General features: G+C 42.3%; 1 protein-coding gene and 1 pseudogene across 1 annotated transcript; one reads left to right on the forward strand and one right to left on the reverse strand.

Annotated features, from left to right (window-relative positions):
• The first annotated feature begins 1281 nt into the window (after positions 1 to 1281).
• On the forward strand, positions 1282 to 5085 carry LOC149089582 (protein strawberry notch homolog 1 pseudogene; annotated as a pseudogene).
• A 2875-nt stretch (positions 5086 to 7960) lies between these two features.
• LOC149089583 (uncharacterized) lies at positions 7961 to 22439 on the reverse strand. The gene is made up of 3 exons (XM_089239185.1): positions 22124 to 22439; positions 11992 to 12752; positions 7961 to 10183 (listed from the first exon to the last, which is right to left on the reverse strand). The coding sequence occupies exons 2-3, from the start codon at positions 12620 to 12622 to the stop codon at positions 9135 to 9137; spliced, it is 1680 nt and encodes a 559-aa protein (XP_089095311.1). The 5' UTR covers positions 12623 to 12752; positions 22124 to 22439; the 3' UTR covers positions 7961 to 9134.
• Between the last annotated feature and the right edge of the window lie 978 nt (positions 22440 to 23417).

The raw sequence follows: 23417 nt of genomic DNA on the forward strand, positions 1-23417 counted from the left end.
GATTTTTTTTTTTTAATATAATGATGTTTTCATTTTTTTCCCTGATGGGGAGATAAGTTCGGACCATGGGCAGATACTCCCCCTTTTTGAGGCCCTTTATTTAGCATTCATTGAGGTAGAGGCGAACGCGCAGGAATCCCCCCAACAGCTGATATTTATCCAATAAACATATCGTTTAAACAAATAACAATAGCAAGATTCATATTGTGAGCCCCAGGGCTATAACCAGCCCTCCTCTTCCTAGGAAAAAGGGCTATGGAAACTCTTTAAAACATCCATATCAGGATATGTCCCTGATTTGGCGTCCCTTCTATAGTGGCTACCCGTGCTAACGGGTCGGGCCGCACCTGACCATGTGAAATTATCTTATACGAACTCCCTTGACGTCAAAATATCCCACGCATGGCGTTGGGATGCGCATGTTGCAATTTTTTGATAGAAATTTAAGGTTGTTGAAAATTAATGAAAATTTTTTGATGAAAATTTAAGGTTGTTAAAAATTAATGAAAATATTTCGATGAAAATTTAAGGTTGTTAAAAATTAATGAAAATATTTTGATGAAAATTTAAGGTTTTGAAAATTAATGAATATTTTGATGAAAATTTAAGGTTGTTAAAAATTAATACAAATTAATTTCAGAATGAATGAAAATTTTTGACAAAAATTGTTGGAAATCAATGAAAATTCAGAATTTAAAAATAATCACACAATTAATAAAAATTATGAAATTAATGAAAACTTAGAATTAACGAAAAACAATTCCTGAATTGATGAAAGCAATATCCGCGCAGCACAGGGAGCACCCGCGTCTGCTAATAAGGGAAGGGCGCCGATTTTCAATTCAAAAAACAACCACAATAAACATCCTTTCCTCCCTTACGTCATTTTCAGCATTGTTTACATCTTTTGTCGCTAGAGGTCAGTGTTGACTGAAGAGGCTGTAAATTCATGTTACAACATGATATGTCTGTCGTCTGCTCCCACTGTGAGCAAAATATTTTTGTTTCGTTTCTGGCGGTGGTTTCCGATTTTCGCCGCTAGACGACGCTGTCGAGCTAAAAAGCACGCGTAGAGAATAGATTTTACTTATGATGAGGTATCGTCTGGTCATCGAGCTGCTAATACCGCTGGGTACGTATTGGCCTGACAGTCGTGTTCGCTTCCGTTGTGACGATTGTTTATTTGTGAATGTCGTCCTCTTCATCGAGCAAATATTAGGAACTGCCCGCCGCGGAAGAAGGACCCAGTAGCGGTAAGTGGTGGAATTTCAATCTCTCGCGATGGACTCGAAGGACTTGCTGTCGAAGGTCCTGCACCAAAGCGGAATAGAAACTGTTGACCTCGCGGCGAACAACAACAACGGTATCGCCAGTGCCAACGGCGGAAACGTGTCCGCTTATTTCAACGTACTTCAACGTGGGCCCCGTGGACCGACCTGCTCCATATCCTACGGGTGCGATTTCGTACCGGGACCGGTGCCTTACACCATGCCCAACCGCAATTTCAACGTCAAGAGAGGTTTCAAGAGCTTGCTGTCGAGGAAAGAGGTCTATGCGTCCGTGTCCAGTGACCACAACTACCACTATGGAACGGGCGGTCCGTTGACCGCCGGCAGTCGCTTCCCGGCCGCCAGCACGCCGAGTTTTCACGGTGGCGGTAATGGTAAATCACTCGTCAGGGCGGCTTCGTCGCCGTCCTCGGTTGCGGAGACGGAGGAAATCGACGACGACGAAGAGACCTGGGGCCACGCCGAAACCTACTCGAGCTACATGCCGTCCAAGTTGAAGATCGGGTTGCGTCATCCGGTCCAGGTGGTGGAAACCAGCTCCCTGTCCAGCGTGTCGCCCCCGGATGTGACCTACGAACTGTCCATCCCGAATCATGTGATCGTATCGGGACGTCTGTCCGCCTTGCAGCTGGAGTCGCTGACGTACGCCTGCCAGCAGCACGACGTCGTGCTCTCGGACGGCGCGAGGGCCGGGTTCCTGATCGGCGATGGAGCCGGAGTCGGCAAAGGTAGGACTATCGCGGGTATCATATACGAAAATTATATTCTCGGACGCGAGAAATCGATCTGGCTCAGCGTTTCCAACGACCTGAAATACGACGCCGAGCGGGATTTGAACGACATCGGGGCCGGCGAGCTGATCAAGGTGCACGTGTTGAGCAAGCTGAAGTATTCCGAGATATCGTCGAAGGCTAACGGATCCATAGAGAAAGGTGTCATATTTTCGACGTACTCTTCGCTGATCGGCGAGAGTAGGTCGAGCTACAAGAAACGCACGAGGCTGCAGCAGCTGATTGACTGGTTCGGTGACGAATATGACGGCGTCATAGTGTTCGACGAGTGCCACAGGGCTAAGAACCTGTGCCCTGTAGGTTCTAGGAAACCCTCCAAGACCGGTCTCGTGGTGCTGGAGCTGCAGAATTCGCTGCCCAAAGCCCGCGTTGTGTATGCCAGCGCGACGGGTGCATCAGAACCGAGCAATATGGCATACATGACACGTCTTGGTCTCTGGGGTGAAGGCACGTCGTTCTTCGAATTTAATGACTTCGTGTCTGTCGTCGAGAAGCGCGGCGTCGGTGCCATGGAGCTGGTGGCTATGGACATGAAGTTGAGGGGACTTTATATTGCGCGGCAGCTGAGCTTCTCGGGAGTGTCGTTCCATATCGAACAGATTCCGTTGACGGATAACTTTGTTAAGATGTATAACGCCTCTGTGAAGCTGTGGGTCGAAGCTCGCGAAAAATTCATGCAAGCTTCAGAGATGATCGAAAGTGACAATCTGATGAAGAAGACGATGTGGTGTAACTTCTGGGCTTCGCATCAGAGATTTTTCAAGTACTTGTGCATCGCCTCGAAAGTCGATCATGTCGTACGGCTCTCAAAAGAGTCTCTGAAGAACGGGAAATGCGTCGTGATCGGTCTCCAATCGACAGGTGAAGCGAGGACACTCGAGGAACTCGAAGACCATGGTGGTGAGCTGACAGATTTCGTGTCCACCGCGAAGGGGGTGTTCCAGTCTCTCATAGAGAACTATTTTCCAGCCGCCAATAGCAAGGGCATCGCGAAGTTCCTTACTTTCCAGCCGATGCCATTCAAAAAGAAGAAAGCGGAAGAGCTAAAAACGTCCGGAAAGGGGAGCGAAAGGATCGTCCGTGAGCGAGAAATGGCAGACGTGTACATTATATCGGATAGCAGCAGTTCGAGTGACGAAGTTGCCGTGTCCGACAGCGACTTTAATCCGTCAAGTGAGGATGAATCGAGCGAGTCGGATTCGGAGGAGCAGGACAGCGACTTCAACCCTTTCGAGCAGGATTCGAGCAGTGACGAGCCCTGGACTAGTCGAAGGGAAGATACGAGTAGAGGGCAGAAGAGGAAGAAGAAGAGCCCGAGTGATTTGACAAAAACGAGTGAATACACTTCCAGATCGCGCATTCCTTCCGATGAGAAAATTCAACGAGCGAATGCCATGAAGAAACAGTTGCTCGCCAAACTGGACGAGCTAGCGGGCAGTCTGCCCCCAAACACACTAGATCGATTGATCGACGAACTCGGCGGTCCAGAAAACGTGGCCGAAATGACCGGCAGGAAGGGCCGCATCGTCAGTCGAACGACGGGTGACGTCCGATATGAAACCAGATCGGAAAACGACATACGCTTGGAGGCTTTGAACATGACGGAGAAGAAGAGGTTCATGGATGGCGAGAAGTACGTCGCGATCATATCCGAAGCGGCCAGTTCCGGGATATCGTTGCATTCGGATCGGAGAGTGAACAACCGGGCCCGCAGAGTCCACATGATGCTCGAGTTGCCGTGGAGTGCCGACAGGGCTGTGCAGCAGTTCGGCCGGACGCATCGTTCGAATCAAGTCAACTCTCCGGAATACATATTCCTGATTTCGGACTTGGCCGGCGAGCGCAGATTCGCGTCTGTCGTTGCCAAGAGACTCGAGAGTCTCGGTGCCCTTACCCACGGTGATCGACGTGCCACGGAGACGCGAGACTTGAGCATGTTCAACTTGGACACGAAATACAGCAGGGCTGCTTTGGACAAGACGATGGCTTCCATAATGGGTATCGAAGATCCGTTGGTTTCACCGCCCAACGATTACGAGGGCGATTTCTTCAAAGACGCTCGCAGGGCGCTCAACGGCGTCAACCTCGTCCACACTGATCCCAACATGTCGATGTTCGAGAAGGATTACAACAACACCAACAAGTTCTTGAACAGGATACTTGGCATAGAGGTGGAGCTCCAGAACAGCCTGTTCAGATATTTCTCGGACACACTCGGTGCTACGATAGCGCGAGCCAAAAAAGCCGGCAACTTCGACCTCGGCATCCTAGACTTAGGTGGTGCTGACAGCGACAAAGTCCAGAGAGTTAAATGCCAGGTGTTCACGTGGAAGCATCATTCGGGCTTTATGAAAGCCGAGCTTCACACCGTTCTGGTCGAACGTGGGCTCAGCTGGGAACAAGCTCTGCAGAAATGGAACAACCTCAAGGACCAAGACGAAGGCTTCTATGTGTCCAAGATAGCCCGGAACGACCGCAACACCGTCATCCTGGCCGTCTCTGACGCCCCGAATTACTTCGCGATGCCATCGGACACCAAAAGCAAGCTGTTCAAGATATACAGGCCCAACACGGGGTTGCAAGGGCAGAGGGAAACCATCACCGATTTGAAGAAGAAATACTACAAATCCTGCAAGTCCGAAGTCGAGGAGTCGTGGTCGAAAAATTACGACGCTTCGAAGGACACTTGCAGCCACATGTTTTGGTACGGCAAATGCCGTCGGAACCTCGTCGGCGCCAGATGCGAAGTCGGCCTCCGGTCACGTACTTACCACCTGTTGAGCGGCTCCGTCCTGTCGGTGTGGACACTGATAGAGAGCGTGCTGGCCAAAACCGTCGGCATCGAAGCCTCCAAGATGCAGGTTCTCCGACTGAGGGTCGAAGATGGCACCAGGATTGTCGGGTGTCTCATACCAGCCGTGGCCGTCCGTGAACTGTCCCAGGCGTTGGCCAGCTATGCCGATGAGGTGAAAGAAAATTCGATTCGAAAAATTTCATTAATTTGATCGTGGAAATTCATTTTCGAAGAATTTTCAAATTCGATTCGAAAAATTGATATTACGGGGAGTATTTGTATTGTTTTTCTTGTATTTTTCATTCGTAATGAATAATTTTTTTGAAAAGCCATTAATTTGATTTATTGTCAAGAATTTTTCTTTCAGTTAAACATGTTATGCCTATGTACTGTATATATATATATATATAAAAGGATTTCGAATATTTTTTCGAATTTCTAGAAATGATTGCTGCAACTTCATTGGAAAGAGTGATTTCAAGCATTATATTCACGCCCAAAATTACAAAATACTTCATCAAGTATTTTTCTTGAAATTTGAGAAAAATTCAAAAGTCCTGCGTCCACTTCTTTTTTGGCGATGCAATGTATTTTAATATGTACCAATGTACCTCAATATTTTTTGTCTTTGCTAAACTCTGAAGATAATTCCCATGCACAAAAGCAGTGGTTTTAAACAGCACTTACCCGTGACCCCCTTCGGTCCACACCGAGTAATATAAGGTACCTCCACCCCTTCCCCACTCTGTGTCATAGTCACTCCTATCGTTGTTACTCCAGTGTCTTTGTTGTGAAACGACTCGCAGATCCCCGCGGGTTCGTGGACTTCTTTTTCAAAGTGACTTCTAGAGCAGGGGTGTAAAATTTTTTCAGTTTACGGGCCAGATACGCGACATGGCTATCATATGCGGGCCACGAACTGGCGTACTTGTGGGGATTGATATTTTTACGTACGCCTCTCGTAAGCCCGGAGATTGCGCACAACTGTTCAATAGAACCCTTGAGAACCCAATAGAACCCTTATCCATATTCGAATGCATATTTGATACAATCGACGTGTTCTAAGTAATACTTAAATTACAACTTGTATGTGTTCGGAATCACCTATAGAAAATTATCCATGGTTCTGGAGAACTCCTATGTTATACATTTATGTGTGACACTGCATTTTATGTGAAATTAAATTACACATTTATGTGAAACTGCACTTTATGTGAAATTAAATTACACATTTATGTGAAACTGCACTTATGTTCTACATTTATGAGAAATTCTTCAGTACCGTTTCCTACCTGAAATTCGTATGTATGCAAATTTCTAGTTCTTACCTTCATCACTAAATATCAGAATGTTAATTAATGGAAAGGATTGTTGCGACATTTTTCAGAAAAAATTATGTGTATAAAAATTAACTTTTGTGAATTATCTTGAGTCAAGATTATACGTTAAAAGTCTGATAAAAGTTCTTTTATCAAACTTGAAAAATGCAACCAATAATCACATCGGGAGAGAATGTAACCAATGCGCTTATTGGTTGTTTTTTTCAAGTTTTGCAAAAGATCTTTTATCAAACTTTTTTATAGTGCAATCTCGAAAAAGTATATGGGATTTCATGACGTGTGAAACGTGTCAACTTTGACAAAAATTACAGTTGTCTGTACGACTTTATAATTTTCGAGAATTATTTTACATCATTTGAGTATTTGATATTGTCCTACTGAAAAAATTTCTGGAATACACCCGTCCTTAAAAAATTCCAGGGCTTATATTTTCCGAAACATAAACCGCATGACTGTTCCTCTAAAACAGAGTTCTTCAACCTTTTTCCAGTCACGAGCGCTGCCTGCACCCATCATAAAAAAAAAAAGAGCAAAAAAAGAGTACGGAAAGTTTGACATACGAATTCATGTAGTATGACTACATGCAGAAAGTTTGACTTGAATGTAATTTGTACAAGGTGTTTAATTGGAACGTTGATCAAGTGCTCGTAAGCACAAACTCGGTCACGAGATTCGAGCACTCTGGCTACTTCATGGAGCACAGTGGTGCTCGCGAGCAACGGGTTGAAGATGCCTGCTCTAAAAAATGGTTCAAATTGATCCTTGGGATTCTGGACTGTTCTTGATGTTTTCAATCCAGTGATCAAGAGCAGGACTTTCATTACTAATGAATCATTAGTATTTGTATTTGTGTCAATGGAATTAGTGTCATCCTAATCATGATCCTTGTAAAAGAAATCATTCCCATATATTATATGCTTATAAGTTAAACATTTCCCCCCACGTTGTGCGAGTTTTATCTGTTTAGAAAAAATTCTATAATTTACATTCTTTCTTTGTGTGATCTGGTCTCTTGATTTTTATAATAGGATCTTTCATTGTGTACAATTGTAGAGTAACTACTTTGTTCCTCTCAAACCATTCATTTCTGTTTTAGAAGTAACTTTTCGATCATGATAATGTCTTATCACAGCATCATTTACACAGTAAGAGATCATTAATAGAAATAAATACAAATGCAGCTTCATTTTTTTGTCATAATAATCAGCATTTATTTCACCATCACGATATGTTTCCACAAACTGCAGTTTTGTTTTCTCTGTTATTTCACTTTAGCACATAAAACTGTACAAATAAAAAGGATATATTTATATATGTATATATATATATATTTCCCCCTCACAAATACAGTTAATCGAGTTTATTATATATGTAATATATATTTTGAATCCATTTTCGGACATTATTATAACAGTGCAAATTACGTTTTTTTCCCCCCTTGATTATAAACTCCTAGAGTAAATGCCTTGATAAATGCCAGAATTATTTGTGCTTAAAAAAAAATTAGTGTTTCTTATTTTATTTGTGTATATAATGTACTGTGTTTTAAGTTATCATTGATCTCTAATTTTGATGTGATTTGTATACATATATATATATATTTTATTTCTCATTGAAATATTACCATATTGGTGGATAATATTTGGAAGTATTAAGCAAAAAAGAAATATATAAGTATTTAAAATTTTTTTTTTTCAATTAAAAAAATTTATAATTGATAAAATTATGTTGAAAAATTTCAAACGTAAAAGAATTTTAACTCAAACTTCACGCTCACATTTCAACAATAGCGTTGGTTAGTCAATGACCTCATATAAACCAATCAAATAACAGTTAATATAATTCATAATTCGCACCTCTATATTCATTTTTATAATCATGATTTACAATATTATAATTACATCATAACATCAAATAAAACTCAAGAGGGGGGGGGGGTAACAACTAAAATAACAAAAAGATCTCAATTTCACAACATCTAATATATATATATATTTTCCAATAATATTATCATTAATATTACTTTTGTCTTAAATATTACAATCCAAACACTGCAGATAGAAGCTCGATACAACTGGAACTATATGTAAATATATATGTATATATAATATTATCGATAACGTGCACATTTATTCCACAAACCATCCACAATAAATAAATATATACTAAACCAAAAAAAGCAATATATATTACAATATATATATCAATATAAAATAAAAAACGAACGTGTAATTAAAAATCTAAGCTATCTAAATATTTATCTCATACATCAAATTTCCAGTATAACAAAGCACACGCACAACACACCATATAATATATATCACGGCACACACACACACACACAAAAATTAGTGGCACAATTTTTTTCATGTTATTATCACAATATATAATATGGTTAATTTACTACTAAAATTGCTAATATGTATAAATACGCGCTACCATTTAATATGCATTCTACGTAGTGCCATTTGTTTGCCCAAAAAAAAAAAATCTCTAATAATATAAATATGCTAAAACTATATATATTAGATCAAAGAAAAATCGTAAATTAATTTTTATGATTATAAAATCGTTCTTTGTCACAAATAACATTAAACGTGCTATAATATTCCGTTTTTTTTTCGTTTTTTTTGCGAGAACATTTACGAGAATATTTGCTAATCTATGAGAAAAAAAAAAAAATTCAGCTCGTATTTCCATTTGTTTGGACAACATCTTGACCATCATGACCTCGTCTTAACAATTGTCCTCAGTTCAGATCTTAACAATGTCATTCACCACAACTTGTTATATTGTTGCTGGAATGTTGTAGTATCTTCGACGTGGATGGCAAATTCTCAAAAGAGCATCCACAGCAATATCAGATGCCGGTTGTCATTCATTATAAAGGACTCAAAAGATCGGAATATTTGGCGTCAGACTACGACTTCTTACGCTCGCAGGAATTCTTGCGCAGTGCCGGTTTCTTGTCGATGATCGCCATCGAACCCTTCAAGAACGACTCGATGGCGTCCCCGATGAGCACCGCGTCTACGACTTCGCTGTCGTCCCATTTGACGGTCGAAGAGACGACGCAGGCGTCTTCGGGTTTCGATGGCTGTTGCTCGGATGCTGCTGCTGCTGGTTGTTCGACTACCTTACTCAAGACCAGTGTCGGTGGCGGCGGTGGTGTTGGTGCCGACTGGACCTCGCAGTGGGTGGTGGTGGTGGTGGGAGTCGTCGTCTTCGAGACGGTGATTTTAGGCTGCGTGGCGTTGTTGGTGGCGGCGACGTGACTCGTCGAAGACGTTGCGATGGCTGAGACTGATGCCGCAGCTGCCAACCTGTTGTCCAGCTTTGGTAGGAGATGCGCGATGTCTCTCTCGATGTTGGGCATCGATTTGCGGGATTTGTAGTCTTCGCTACCTGCCCTGCGGACTGGTTCTTTCTTGGACTTGTCCGGAGGAGGTTCGAACGATGCTGATTTCGTCTGGCGCAAAGCTCGTTTCTTCCTGGATGGTGAACAGAGGGGTATTCGTTTAGTGGCGCTGCAGATGATGGCCTTGAGGTCTTCTTTCTTGCACACGATGCCGTCGTCCTGGCCGCTCTTCTGGGTCGTTCCGTCTGAAACCGGTGTCTTGACGGGGGTCTTAGGCTTGTCGCCGGTGGCCTCTTCAGACTCGGCCTCGTTGCCGACGAGGGACTTCTTTTTGAAGTTTGTGATTCTGCTCCTCAGTGTTTTGGGGGGCTCTGCTGGCTGTTGTTGTTGCTGTTGCTGCTGCTGCGGTTGATCTTCGTTGTTGTTGTTGTTGTTCGAGGACAAGGAGAGTTTTTTGAGTCCTTTCAATAGGTCACTAGACGTCATCGATTTGCTGAAGAACTTGGAAGTCTTCCAAGCAGAAACTTTGCTAGATTTGGGAGATTTCTGTGAAGATTGGGAGTCAGAATTGTTCGGGGAGGTGCTCGACTCGTCTTCTTCTTCTCTCCTGTCTGGAAGAAAAGAAGATGCACATGAACATCCATTGACATCAAAGACATGATTTTATGTCACGAGTAGAAAGACAGGGCAAGTACAGGCTTCCTATAGATAATATGACGCCATAGTCACCATTACCACCAGAATTATTGAATTCAGTGGCGAATCAATTCTATTCAATTTAATTATGAAGACTTACTGTGATTCTTTACCTTTTTTTTTTCACAGTAAACGACCAGCATGCCTGCTTAAAATATAATTTCTATCAGATTATTTCGATCTATATAGTCCAGGTGTCATTTCAGATCCGCGAATGTTGCTTAGAATTTGCAGAATAAATGAAAGAAGTAACTTCAGAATTCATAAAAAATTAGAATTAAGTAAATGATTTGTGAATTCATAAAAATGCAGAATTAATGAATGAATTTCATGCAAGAAATGAATGCAGGAAAGGATTGGAATATAATAGACAAAAGAAATAATTACAGAATTTATATACAGCAAATGATTTTAAAATAAATTGGAAATTTAAAAATTTCGAAATTAATGAATTAAAGGATTTCAGAATAAAAGAAGCTAATGTCAGAATTCATAAAAATTTAGAATCTTACTTAAGGAAAAGGTTGTAGAATTAATGTAACTTTAAAATTTATGAAGGAAATCATTCCAGAATGCAGTAAATGATTTCAGAATGAAGTAAAAATAATTAACAGAATAGTTCAGAATATATGGAAGAAATTATTTCAGAATAAAGGTAGTAGGTATATATTTATTTATACAGGGTGGGCACTATAAAAATGCATGAAAACCGGAAAATAATCGAAATAAAAAACGTGTTTTTGCAGGGTTAGCATCGCTCAACAGGCCTACAACGTTATAATTATTCATTCATTACACTTCACGCTCTATGAGTTGAGGAAAAACTCATAGTTTAAAAAATTGATAGCAGATGGCAGCGTTACACATAGCAAGCATTACACAGAAACAAACTTCACTATACGGACACACACATTCCAACATGTACCAATTCGTTAGAGGTTCCGCAGAGGAATATGGACGAGGTGCATGTCTGGTTTAGTAGTAGTAGGGTTAGCATCGCTAGGTCGTGGGAATTTTTTTAAGACGAAAAAAAAAACAAAAAAAAAACGAGCTCAAAAAGCCGATAGGTGGTGCTGACGTACACAAGTTAAAGAAAAGTGCATCGATCAGGTCCATCCAATCAGTCGGAACTGAAAGATGCGATCCGCCGAGGTGTCATGTATACATCCGGACCTGCTGCACTCTGATGTTGCTGGATTTGTGACTCTCCTGCAATGTGTTATACCCTGTGGTGGTGGTCATGTGGAATACATACTGCTGTAGTAAGCGATTTGCAAGCATTCTGTTCGTTATTTGTGTATCTTTTCTTTGACTTGTGTACGGCAGTGCCACCTATCGGCTGTTTTTTTCCCCGTCTTTAACAAAAATCCCGTGACCTAGCGATGCTAATTCTGCGTTTATTTTTCCGGTTTTTATGCATTTATAGTTTCTACGGACTTTAGCAAAAAAGCCAGAATTATTTCTTATGTTATATAATTTATAGTTTCATTTACAATTAATAATAGTTATTATTTATAAATGAAAGAAAAATGTTTGGAATTATTAAAAGAAAAAACAACAAAAATCCTAAAATAATGAAAAGTATTGGGTAATTTTAGAGCTTCTAATTTCACTTAGGGTGGGGGCTGTGACCCAACCTTTAAGACGGCTCTGTACATAGACAGGACTAGATAGTGAACTGAATGATGTTAGATGTGTCACACACAACAGGAGCAAAACTTACCAAGCTCAGTCGGCAGCGAGAGGGTGTTACGTGATGCTGAAGAAGATCGTCCACGAGAAGAAGTAGGTGGAGAAGATGAAGAGCTGTTACCAGCGCAGCATCTGTTGCTAAGAGACGTCGAGACTGGAGATCGCGATCGCGTCGTGCTAGGAGACACACTAGCCTGTTGTTGCTGCTGCTGGTGACCCCCAGTGCTGCCGGACGAGCAACTGGACGCGGTCAAACTGCTGAAACAACGTCTATTCTTCAAACTACGTTGCTTCGGATTCGGATCTTCGTCTTCGCTCGTCGATTCGTTCCCACCGCTGTTCTTACGCGGGTGAAGATGATGTGGATTATGGACGGGATCCGGATCAGTTATGTCTCCACTGTCGACGATAATCGGCGGCGGCGGTGGTTGCGGTCTGCTGAATACGACCCGTGGACTGCTGCTGCTGTTATTGTTGCTGCTGCCAACAGTCGGTGGTATCGTAGCCACAGCCGAGTTGAGGTTGACCCTCTGTTGTTGCTGCTGTTGCCGGGACTGCTGACGGCGGTGGCTGCGGCGGTTCAGTGACGGAGGCGGTGACTTGTGGTGGATACAGGAGGAGGAGGAGCTGCTCAAGATACAGGTTGGCGAGTTCTCCGTCATACCACGGTCCTTGTCTTTTCTACCGATTCAAATACACTCAGTACGACGGCAACTTGTTAAACAGCCGTCTCAGTTATTATTTTTGACGGGGGATCAAATTGTCAATGGAGACAGTCACATCAGAATATTCCTAAAATTTTCCAAGCAGAGAAAAACAATTTAGTTTGATAACAAACAAATTCCATGATGAACAACCACACGACAAGAATTTCATTCAAACCACTTGTTTCTTATACGGTATATGCTTTTTTGAAGGGTGGTAACTCAAAATTTCTCGGGTGTAAAGAAAATTTTTGTGTCTCTCCATAGGTCGATCCTGCGTACGCCCCTAATTAGACGTAAACATTTCCATGTGAATTTCACGTTCACGATCTAATAGAGATTCCCTAATGTTATTATGTTCGCAGCATTTTGAATATCTTGTGGCCATGGGTGAAGGAACCCCCCCAACATCAAAGATGAGTACGTGTGACCCATACACATTGTGACGAAAATAGTCACATTATTTACCATTTATTATGTCATCTTTCAATACCATTTATTATGTCATCTTTCACCTGTAAATAATCATTAACGCTTTTCTTTGTAAATCTCGCCAAATTGACGACAAACTTGGCGGATTTACCGACTACTCCGATGATTTGGCGATGTCATGACGCCAAAAGATCTTTCCCGAAGCTTCCCGACTTTTTCTCGTGTTATACAAAAGCGCCACCATAGCAGAACTATGAGCAATTCGTTGAGTTCTTTGAACACGGGATCTCGAATGTGAGAAAAGTCGCTCTCTCTGTTAAATGAGATTTATTAGTATTTATTATTATTAGTCAAATCTCTGCTTGTGTAAAATAAATCGGTGTTATTCTTCGAATTGTTTCGTGTTTCGCCTTCTTGAGTGCTTGCGAGAGACCTTATCCGGAATAATATGTATATGCGAGCCGGAACTAAAGGAGGACAAAGAGGGCCTGCAGTAACTGACAGGGCTTTGGCCCGGGATGATTCTCATCATTTGAGAATCATCATAATTTTCTGTCTGTGGAAAGTCTAGTCTGGGGGGGGGGGGGCTCATCCAATGTCTCAGCATATGGGCCTTGCTCTAGGATGTGAGGATGTGGTGGTGGGGGGGGGCGGACAATGGAGCTACAACTACTTCGCCCTACATGCCCCTCGTACAGATTATTCTACGGAATTTCTTATGAATTAGTGCATGCCGGAATGTGCGTTCCGAGTATTCTGTCTGTGCCATGTGGCCTTAACGCATTTATGTTGTCAGAATTGTGCACACGTGTTCCTGCTGCCATTTTCATACCGTAAAAAATGAACAAATGACAATTTCACACAAAAAATGTGTCATTCTTACAATGACAATTAATGGACCTTGTGGACATCTTTCAGTAGGAGTCTTCAACCTGTTTCCCACGTGCCCCTTTGTCCCTATTGCTATTACTTCTATTTACTTAACACATCGTACAAACTTTTTCCTACGGAACTTCTAACGAATTGGTGCATGCGACAATGTGCGTTCTCAGTGTATGTGTCCCTAACGTACGTAGTTATGTTGTTCGAATCACGCTTGTTTCGTGCTATTGCTGGTGCTGCCACCTGTCTTCCATATTTTGAAGTGAACACGAGAAATTCTTGAATTTTCGTGTTATGTCAGTATCGTGTTGTGGGTCTGCCTGCTCTCAAGCGGAGAGACTTTACCATGGAGACAGTCTCGGATCCACGCGGCGAAGTTGGGAAAACCAACTTCAGCCGACCACCACCGTTGACGCACAGTGTCGGCCGAGGTTACCGCACACAGAGGCGGAATGAGTGTCGATTGAGGCTAGGGCGCAGAAGAAAACATTGTGTTATCCTTAAATTGGAAAAACGTGAAAAGTTGAGGTTTTGTTGGGGCTCTTCAGAAATCGGGGCTCAGGGCACGTCCACTGATAAATCCGCCTCTGATCACGGTAACCCCGGTCACATCGTTATATAGCAATTTACAGCCGAACGATTTTGGGTTGGAAATGAAGGCGCCATCTATCGGCAGGGCTGTAACTTGTAAGTAACAAGTAACTTGTATTTGTAATGTACTGTAATAACAGTAACTTGTTATTTATGTTCTCTCCATAAGCGGAGATAGACTTGAAGTCCTGGGGGGAGGGGGGGGCACGGTCATTATTGCTTGGGGGCAAGATGATGATGATGTCAATTCATATATACATAAGATCAGTCGACTCCACTTTTGACGCTGGGGGGGGGGGGCAATGACCCCCCCACACCCCCGTATCTCCGCCCATGGTTTTCTCCAAAGATTGAAACTCGCAGATCTGACAGCAACCTTCACGGTCATAGACGACTATCTTACCACTGCAGCAAAATTTAGAGGGTGGTAAAATCATATTTAGCACCTCTTCCTCCCCGTACATGCACTTCGTAGAAATCCCTCTGCGGAATTTCTAACGAATCACTCACGCCGGAACGTGTGGGTGTGTATATTGATGGCTCTATCGTATTTATAATGTGTCAGCGTTGTGCTTGTTTTTTTTTTGTTTTTTTTTTGCAGGTTCTGCCATCTGTCTTCCGTATGTTAAAGTGAAGATGACAAATTTTTGAATTTTCATGTTGTGAAAATTCGAAATACTGTAGCTCTTGTCGAAATACTATAGCTCTTGCTGCCATCTATCGTGAAATTTGAAAACTTAATTAATGAATGACAAACAGAATTGCCGCTGTGGTGGTCGAGTGGTTATAGTGACGGACTCGCGATGCGAGGATCCGCCGTGGGGTTCGAACCCCACAGTGGTGGTCGGCTGAAGTTGGTTTTCTGTGGTTCCCAACTTCAAGGCGCAAATGCGAGTCGATCTCCCCGTTAAAAAGTCTCGCCACAGAGAGCAACAGTCCTACAACGATAAATCATTCAATCATGACACTTCACTCATAGTTAGAAAAACTGGTGGCAGATGGCAGCACTACAAGCATTACTGAGAAACAAAAAAAAAAAACTCCACGTCAGGTTTCAATACACGTACACACACATTCCCGCATGTAACGATTCGTTGGGGGTTCCGCGGGGAGGGTGTAGCAGTAGTAGGTAGGGCCACCTAAGTCAGCCACCTCGTTGGGCAATTTGCCTGTTGTGGCGTTGTATTTGTATTTAGAAAAATGGGATCCATTTTGGCATCTAGTGTTTAGAAAACAAACTAAAAACTGTCAAGTACTTTTTCTATACCATAGATGGCAGTAAATTCATAATTTTGAGTATTTTTATATACCTACGCCGTCCAAATACCGTCTATTTACAGTCAACAAATGATGGATTTTCAAGACAGGTCGGGATGTAATATCCTTCACAGTATTGTTGGTACAGGCTACCATGGATGCAATAATAAACTCTCCCTAAACAGCGCCAGTTGGGGAACAAAAAACCCGTGTCTATGATTATCCACATGTTTTCCAGTCTGTTGATAGATGACATCACTAGTCCCAACGTTTAGACGTTAATGTTCCGAACTGAGTAAAAAGAAGTTGTGCTGGTGCAGAGCCCTATATATACAAAGTGTCCTGTAAGTGCTACCACGTCCTTTATCTCATGAACCGTCCGCCATAGAGGGGTTTATGATTCCAATTTAAAAAATGATGTAATAATCACCCTGTACCAGTTTTGACAGTGAAAATACCGTATGTGTCACATAATAAAAAAAATCTAAATTTTAATACGGTCCCCGCTGTGCTCTAAAGTCCAATTAGAAAGTTGTTGCCCTGTCTCTCCAGATACCAACAAAAAAAAAAAAAAAAAATTCCCACGTTTCAAAGTGCAATATTCGCTGAGATATTCGGAAAACGGGGGAAATTTGGGAAAGAACAGCGTTAAATGCGGAAACATCGTTTTACCCGCATTTAACGCGGTTCTTTCCCGAATTCCCTCTGTGAGTATTGCACTTGGAATTGTGTTTGTTGGTATCTGGAGAGACAGGGCAACAAATTACTAATTGGACGTTAGAGCACAAGGGGACCGTATAAAAATTTAGGTTTTTTTTATTTTGTGACGCACACTGTATTTCTGCTTTCAAAAACTAGTGCGGGGTAATTTTTGAACGCCTTTTGAGCATTTTTTTAAATTTAAGCTATACCTCTACTGCCGGCGGACGGTTGATGAGATAAAGGCCGTACTAGCACTTACAGGACACCCTGTATAATTTAGTGGTCTCAAATTTGAACAGCATATATTCCAGGGGTGACCAACCAAACATCTTGACATATGTAGTGTGTGTGTGGGGTGAGGTGTCTCGCATGCTTTCTTTGCGCGAGAAAGATTTTTATAAACCTTAAAAGCCTACGCATTTGAGCCAGGCCGGGCCTCAACATTATTTAGAGTTTTTCTTATAATCTCTATATAAAATATTTTCAGTTTTCCGATAAATTCCTAGGCATTTTTTTTTTTTGGTCTTTCTGCCTTAAATTTATTACGCCCTCTATAGTTATGCGTTTGCATTATTTATACCTTTTTGGTGTGGGTGAAGATACTGAAGCATGTCCCCCCCCCCCCACCAAAATCAAAGATGTGTGATCTATGTCTGTATATATGTATTGGCATTGCCATTGTGCAAACCCCCTCTCCCCAGACCTTCAAGTCTATCTCCGCCTATATCCTCTCTCTCTCCGATCTCAAAACAACTCTGGTGGCAGCATTGTAAATTCCCGCGATTGCCCTATCGCTATACCGACGTTATTATAGTTTCATCCTCAATATATCTCGTGGCCGAATGGGATGCCGTGGCAAACCGTTTGGGAATCAACTGTTCTAACACTTCACCATGAATGAATAAATAGACCGACAGTCAGTAACAAATACCAATAGAATTATTTTTATTCACTCCGCATAAAAATCGTAAGTCGGGGGGGTTCATAACCTTTTGTGTCTCGTGGACCCAGACTCTTCACTATGCCAATAGAATTAACAACCACGGATCCCTTATCAGCCGTGCCAATGGTTGTCTAAATTCTTGAATTTTTATGCTGCAAAAATTCATTCTTGATATTCACGTCGAGATACTATAGCTCTTGCTGCCACCTATCGTGAAATTTGAGAACTTCATTAATGAATCACAAACAGAAAAATAGGACCCATACTTCTATCTATTGTTTAGAAAGCGAACGAAAAACTGTCAAGTACTTTTTCTAAACCATAGATGGCAGCAAATTTATGATTTTGAGTATTTTTATATACCACTGGTCAAAGCCGTTCAAAAACCGTCTCTTTACAGTAAACAAATATGGCGGCTCACATGATGAATTTTCAAGACAGGTCGGGATGTAATATTCTTGACAATATTGTTGCTACCATGGATGTAAGAATTAACTCTCCCTAAACAGCGCCAGTTGGGGAACAAAAAAAACCTCGCCAAAGATTGTCCAGATCACCGAGAAGTACAACGAAATCCATGAGCACCATATTTATATACATTACTGAGGTAAATATGGTCGGTCTTGACGTACTGTTGTTTCATGAAAGCTGTACGGCTTTGACCACCCCATGAAAACATTTCTTTGATGGAGGGGTTTTACTGTCACCTTGTTTTCAAGGATGATAGTAAAGAAATGTGAGCTTCTCTTTCTAATAAATATCAGATGCCGATGACGTTTTCTAGTCTGTTGATAGCTGTGGTGGCCCAGTGGTCATCCAGTGACGGATTCGCATCGCGAGGACCCGGTCGTTCGAACCCCCCGTAACCACATTGTCAGCTGAAGTTGATTTTTTGTGGTTCCCAAAACTTAGACGTGCAAATGCTGGCGAGCCGATCTTCCAGTTAAAAAAGTCTCGCCACAGAAGAAGCCTACATCGGTACAATCATTACATCTTTACACTTCACTCATAGTTTAGAAAAATTGATGGCAGATGGCAGCAGCACTAAATACGACAAACATTACACAGAAACACCTTCACGTTAGATTCATAACACGTTGCACGCACATTCCGGCATGTGCCAATTCGTTTGAAATTCCGTAGGTAGGGGAATGCGTACAAGGTGCAAGTATTAATAGAGTAGTCGGTCGATAGCTAACCCCGCTAGTCCCCATGGTAATGTAAAAACACAATAAGTCAATAGTTTTCTCCTGCAAGCTCACGGGAACCCCCCCACCCCGAAACCTCTCGAAGTATTCCCACGGGGTCCGTTGAACCCTACTTAAGAACGCTGCTTTTTATGCTCTAAGCATATGAATCAGACTGAGGAAACGCCACATACATCCTCTTTTTTTTAATGAGCGATTATCACATGGATTATCATCAGTTCATTATCACGCGGACATATCCTCTTCTTTGATAAACGATTATCACATGAATTATCGTGTGAGTGAATCACACTTCACTGATATATCCTTTTTAAATTAGGAGTATGATACGTGTTGTGTCATGAGTGAAGAAGCTTCACAGAACATGCGTGTTCTGAAAAATATAACTGCGATATTATTATTATTATAATTAAATTATATCGATGGATTTTATGATTTACACGGAAAACAATTATCGCAACTATAATTATGATCGAATGAAAAAAATAACTTCAGCCTTCAGCTTAAATATATTTCAATTTACTCCTCTCATTTTTCATTAAGCACGCACTCGATGGAAGTGGGGGAGGGGGGCGGGAGGGCTTGCCAGGGGGGTTCGACAAAAACAATTCTGTCGAACCCACCTTAGCATGGCCTCATGGGTGGATATTCGGGGGGGGGGGGTTACACGATGGGGCATACTCCCTCCCCCCCCAGCGTCAAAGACGGAGCCGACTGATCTAATGTATGGGGCCGTTCAAGTGTTACGTCAGCAAATTTTTGTTATCTGATGTGGCCTGCCCCCCACCCAAACCTAATTTTGTGAAAATGAACTAAGCAGCGGCACATTTACAGATCAATTAAGTGACCGGTGGCACAATTCCAGAGCATTTCAGTGGCCCGTGGCACATTCGCAGATCACTTAAGTGGCCCGTGGCACATTCGCAGATCACTTAAGTGACCCGTGACACAGTTCCAGAACACTTAAACGATCCGTGACGCATTTAGAGATCCCTTGAATGACATGTGGCACTGTTTTAAAGCACTTAAGCGGCCCCAGTGCGCTTCTACATCACTCAAGTTGCCCGCGGCCCATTCCCAGCAGATTACTTAAGTGGCCCACGGAATAATTACGGATCTTTTCAGTGATGCGTGACACAGTTCCAGAGAACTTGAGCGGCGCGGACACATTTCCAGATCACGTGAATCCGCGAAACATTCAGAGATCATTAAAGTGGCTCTGTAGGGGGGGGGGGGACTTATCAATAGAAAGAAGGATAGTTCAGGTTCCCACAAACTAGGGGAAGGTTTTTCTAGTTTTTGGCGCACCCCCGAGTAAGATGCCATTAAGAATATTACATATTTTCATAAAGGGTGGTTGATGACGGAAGCATCGTCCAAACCCCCCCCTCCTCCCTTATCATCAAAAGTCAGCAAATCGGAACCCCCCCCCCTCCCATCGATGCTGACGTAATACTTGAATGACCCCACACACCAACAGCCCAAAAAAACTATAATTGAGTGAGCTTAGATTTTCAATTGGAGATATCGCACTAATTTGTTATGAGGATGAGGACTGATAGTAAAAAAAAAAAAAATTGATAAATTTGACCCTAAATCGAAAAACAATTTCTTGCAAAAAAAAAAAAGGCAGTAAGAGATATGGGGAACCCCCCCCCCCCCTCTCTGCTGGTTTTCATGTTGATGAGTTACAGTAGGAACTTCGTTTATACGACTTCAATACTTATACGACGTTTTGACTTCGGTCGCAATCAGTTCCTATGAATTTTAATGCCAAAATGTTACTGTGACAAGGTAACGTGTCGGTGCGGTGTAGTATGCATAATCACCAATTGTCTCAATGAATAAAATTTTGTTAATTTCGCGCCATTTTATCACTTTTACCGGCGATCACGCATAATTCCCAAAATGAAGTTGGAAAGTACGATAAATATGGTAAAATTTGTTACCATTTCTTTTCACTTGCACATGTGTGATACGTGCGGTGCACATATTTTGCAATAGAAATTTGAATTAAAATAAGTGTGAAGAAGAGATAGAAACATTCTCATAACATAAACATTCACATTATCAGTCTTGTAATGTTGGCTTTCTTCACACGCATCAACATGCGCAAACAAAACCCGACACACACGTTACCATTCGAATTCACCCATCCCTCGTTGTATTCAGTTGATCAAGTAATTGATTGACGGATTATCATATTTACCAATACGAGCTTGAGATTATGCGTAATCACCACTGAATACGATAAGTTCTCGATTTATGAACAAAAGTTAATATAAATTAGAGTTCGCCCGATTTTACTGTCCGCTATCGAGAGTGTCCGCTAACGGGGAGTAAAATACATCAAAGCGCTTTAATTCTAAGAAAAAGGACCGGGAATCTTTCTCTCAGAAAAGTGTCCGTTAACATGGATTGTCCGTTAGCATGGGAGGTTCCACTGCACGTGAAGCTATTTTGTGCGTTCTTTTCAGTAATACGAAATGATTTTTATACAATGAAATCAGTAAATCCGATAATATGTTTTTAGGAGTATTTTTTCGGGCATGTGAAACATCGATTCGGGCATGTGTTAGTTAAAGTCACATGCATGACCAGACATGTAAATTTTTTGGAAATTCGTCCAGCCCTGGTATATATGAACTGTCATCACTATCATCATCATGCCCCTCCCCACCCCAACAAACTTTCAAGTCTATCATCACCTATGCATCGCCCCCACATCCCTGACCAAGGTCAGACTTTTCATGGACCTCTCTATAGTGAATTTATAGTGCGAAAAAAAAAAAAATGATGAGAATCGTCTTAGGCCCTCTGGGCTGTACTCCCATGAGACCCACCCTTGTGGGGAGGGGAGTCTATTATGTCATAATTACTCGTAGGGCCGCAACTATGGGAGGGCAGGGAGGTCTGGTGTCCCGTTCGTTGGACCAGGTGCCGGGTTCACTCTTTCTACTTCAAAAATTACAGTGGGGGGGGGCACCAAAATGGATAATGCCCTGGGCGACAGGCTAAATTACAGCCCTGATCACTCGGCATATTTTCACTGTTGATATATTTTTCCTCTTAAACACAGCCCACTAGGAGGATCTTCGATAGGTTCCTCGGACTACTTATCGGAAAACTGGCCTCTATTTATGGAATATAGAAAGAAGACACAGGGGCACGGAATATTCCAGAAAGCGATTGGAGTAACGCAGTCTTTCCGGTGGGAGACCCCGGAGAACTACCATTACTGTTTCGGTTGTGCAATCCGACCCCATCAAGATGCTGCTAATTATTGCCGACAACCGCAGCCGTCCCGCTAAAACAAAGCTGCCCGGATGGTGCAAGTAACAAAAGACGAATCTCTCACGGCGTTCTGTATGGGTTCCAGACGCCGCGACAGTGGCGTAAAACACGCACATTTAAATATACGAGTAAATACATACATATACACACCTGAACGGAGAATCGGTTGGTGTCCCACTCACCATGACCATTTCGTCTTCACTGCTGGATGGTGTCCACCATTTGTAGGAGAATTTCAGGGGGGATGAGAGATGGAATCCTAGAGTATTCCAGATGTGTAATTTTTTCACTTGGACTGTACGGAAGGAATAATCCTCTGGGGTCCCTTTTTTGTGGGAGCCCCTGCGGACATCGGTGGAAAAAATTATTTTCGGAGTAGTATAATGGAAGGGATGCTGTGGAACCAGATCATCTGGCTGGCTATTTTTTTTTTTAAGGGCGGAAGAGGAGCCGTGCGCACGCGTTATAGCAGTGTCTGTTGTTGTTGTTGGTGACCGGCGCCCGCCGCCAAAAAGGTCCGTGAGCGAGTGGATGGCTCGTCGCCAACTTTGGCGACGGTATTGTTACGTCTGACGGTTTGTTTGTTTTTCCCCTAGCTTTCATCATAGTCAGGGACTTTGCGTTCGGAGAGCTACTGAGGGAAGGGGGGTGGGGGGGGGGAGACTGACAGCATGGGCCTCCCGTATCCAGAAGACTGGGATCTTTTTCTGGGCCCCCGATCCAGACTTTTCATGGCCAGGGGCGGCTCAAGTGAAGGTGCAAAGGGTGCGGTGCTCCCGGGCGGCAGTGTAGGTTTTAGTTGGGCGCTGAAATTTTTAAAATTCCCGATAGTGTAAAAACTCACTTCACATAACGCTTTTGAGTCATACGTAGACGGCGATGTTCAGGAAAATGAAGGGGGGCGACTGGGACCGTGGTACCAAAAATCAAAAATGTACTCCGCCACACACGCAAAGGGGCAAGTGCGCATTTTCGTACCCCCTATCCAGGAATTGTTCTGGAACGGTCAAATAAAGGCGAAGGAAAAATCCGGCTTCTTTCTGGCTCTGTGGAGTAATGATAATAATAAATTTTATTGATTTGACCACAAAGTAGGTCCTTCAATGAGTGGCAATGCGTTCTTGCTACTTCTTACAGTCATATTTACAAAATATAACATGTATTGGGAATATAATGAAGTACATATGTTGGTGTCAGAACAATTAATATAAGGCAAGGGGAAATAATGAATGAATGATAAGCAGACACAAAATAAACATGATCATAACATACCGACAACTAATAATAGGTAATATACATACAAGTGGACAAAAAGCCAGTAATAAAAGAAAAAAAGTAAATTAATAACAATAGAAACATATGGACCTCAGTCCAAACAGAGCGAGCGTAGACGAATACAAGACAAGATAAATAGATATATTGAGTACAGTCAAACCTCGTTAAT

Source organism: Pholcus phalangioides, unplaced genomic scaffold, assembly GCF_987345545.1.
Source record: "Pholcus phalangioides strain wild (caught in Gottingen) unplaced genomic scaffold, Ppha-v1.0 ptg000002l_1, whole genome shotgun sequence".
NCBI classification, from domain to species: domain Eukaryota; kingdom Metazoa; phylum Arthropoda; class Arachnida; order Araneae; family Pholcidae; genus Pholcus; species Pholcus phalangioides.

Excerpts from the sequence above, each read along its gene's own strand:
- LOC149089583 (XM_089239185.1), bottom strand. The coding sequence starts at position 12,622 with ATGACGGAGAACTCGCCAACCTGTATCTTGAGCAGCTCCTCCTCCTCC. Across the intron at positions 10,184-11,991 it reads CTCGCTGCCGACTGAGCTTG|ACAGGAGAGAAGAAGAAGAC; the intron begins GTAAGTTTTGCT and ends CTTTTCTTCCAG.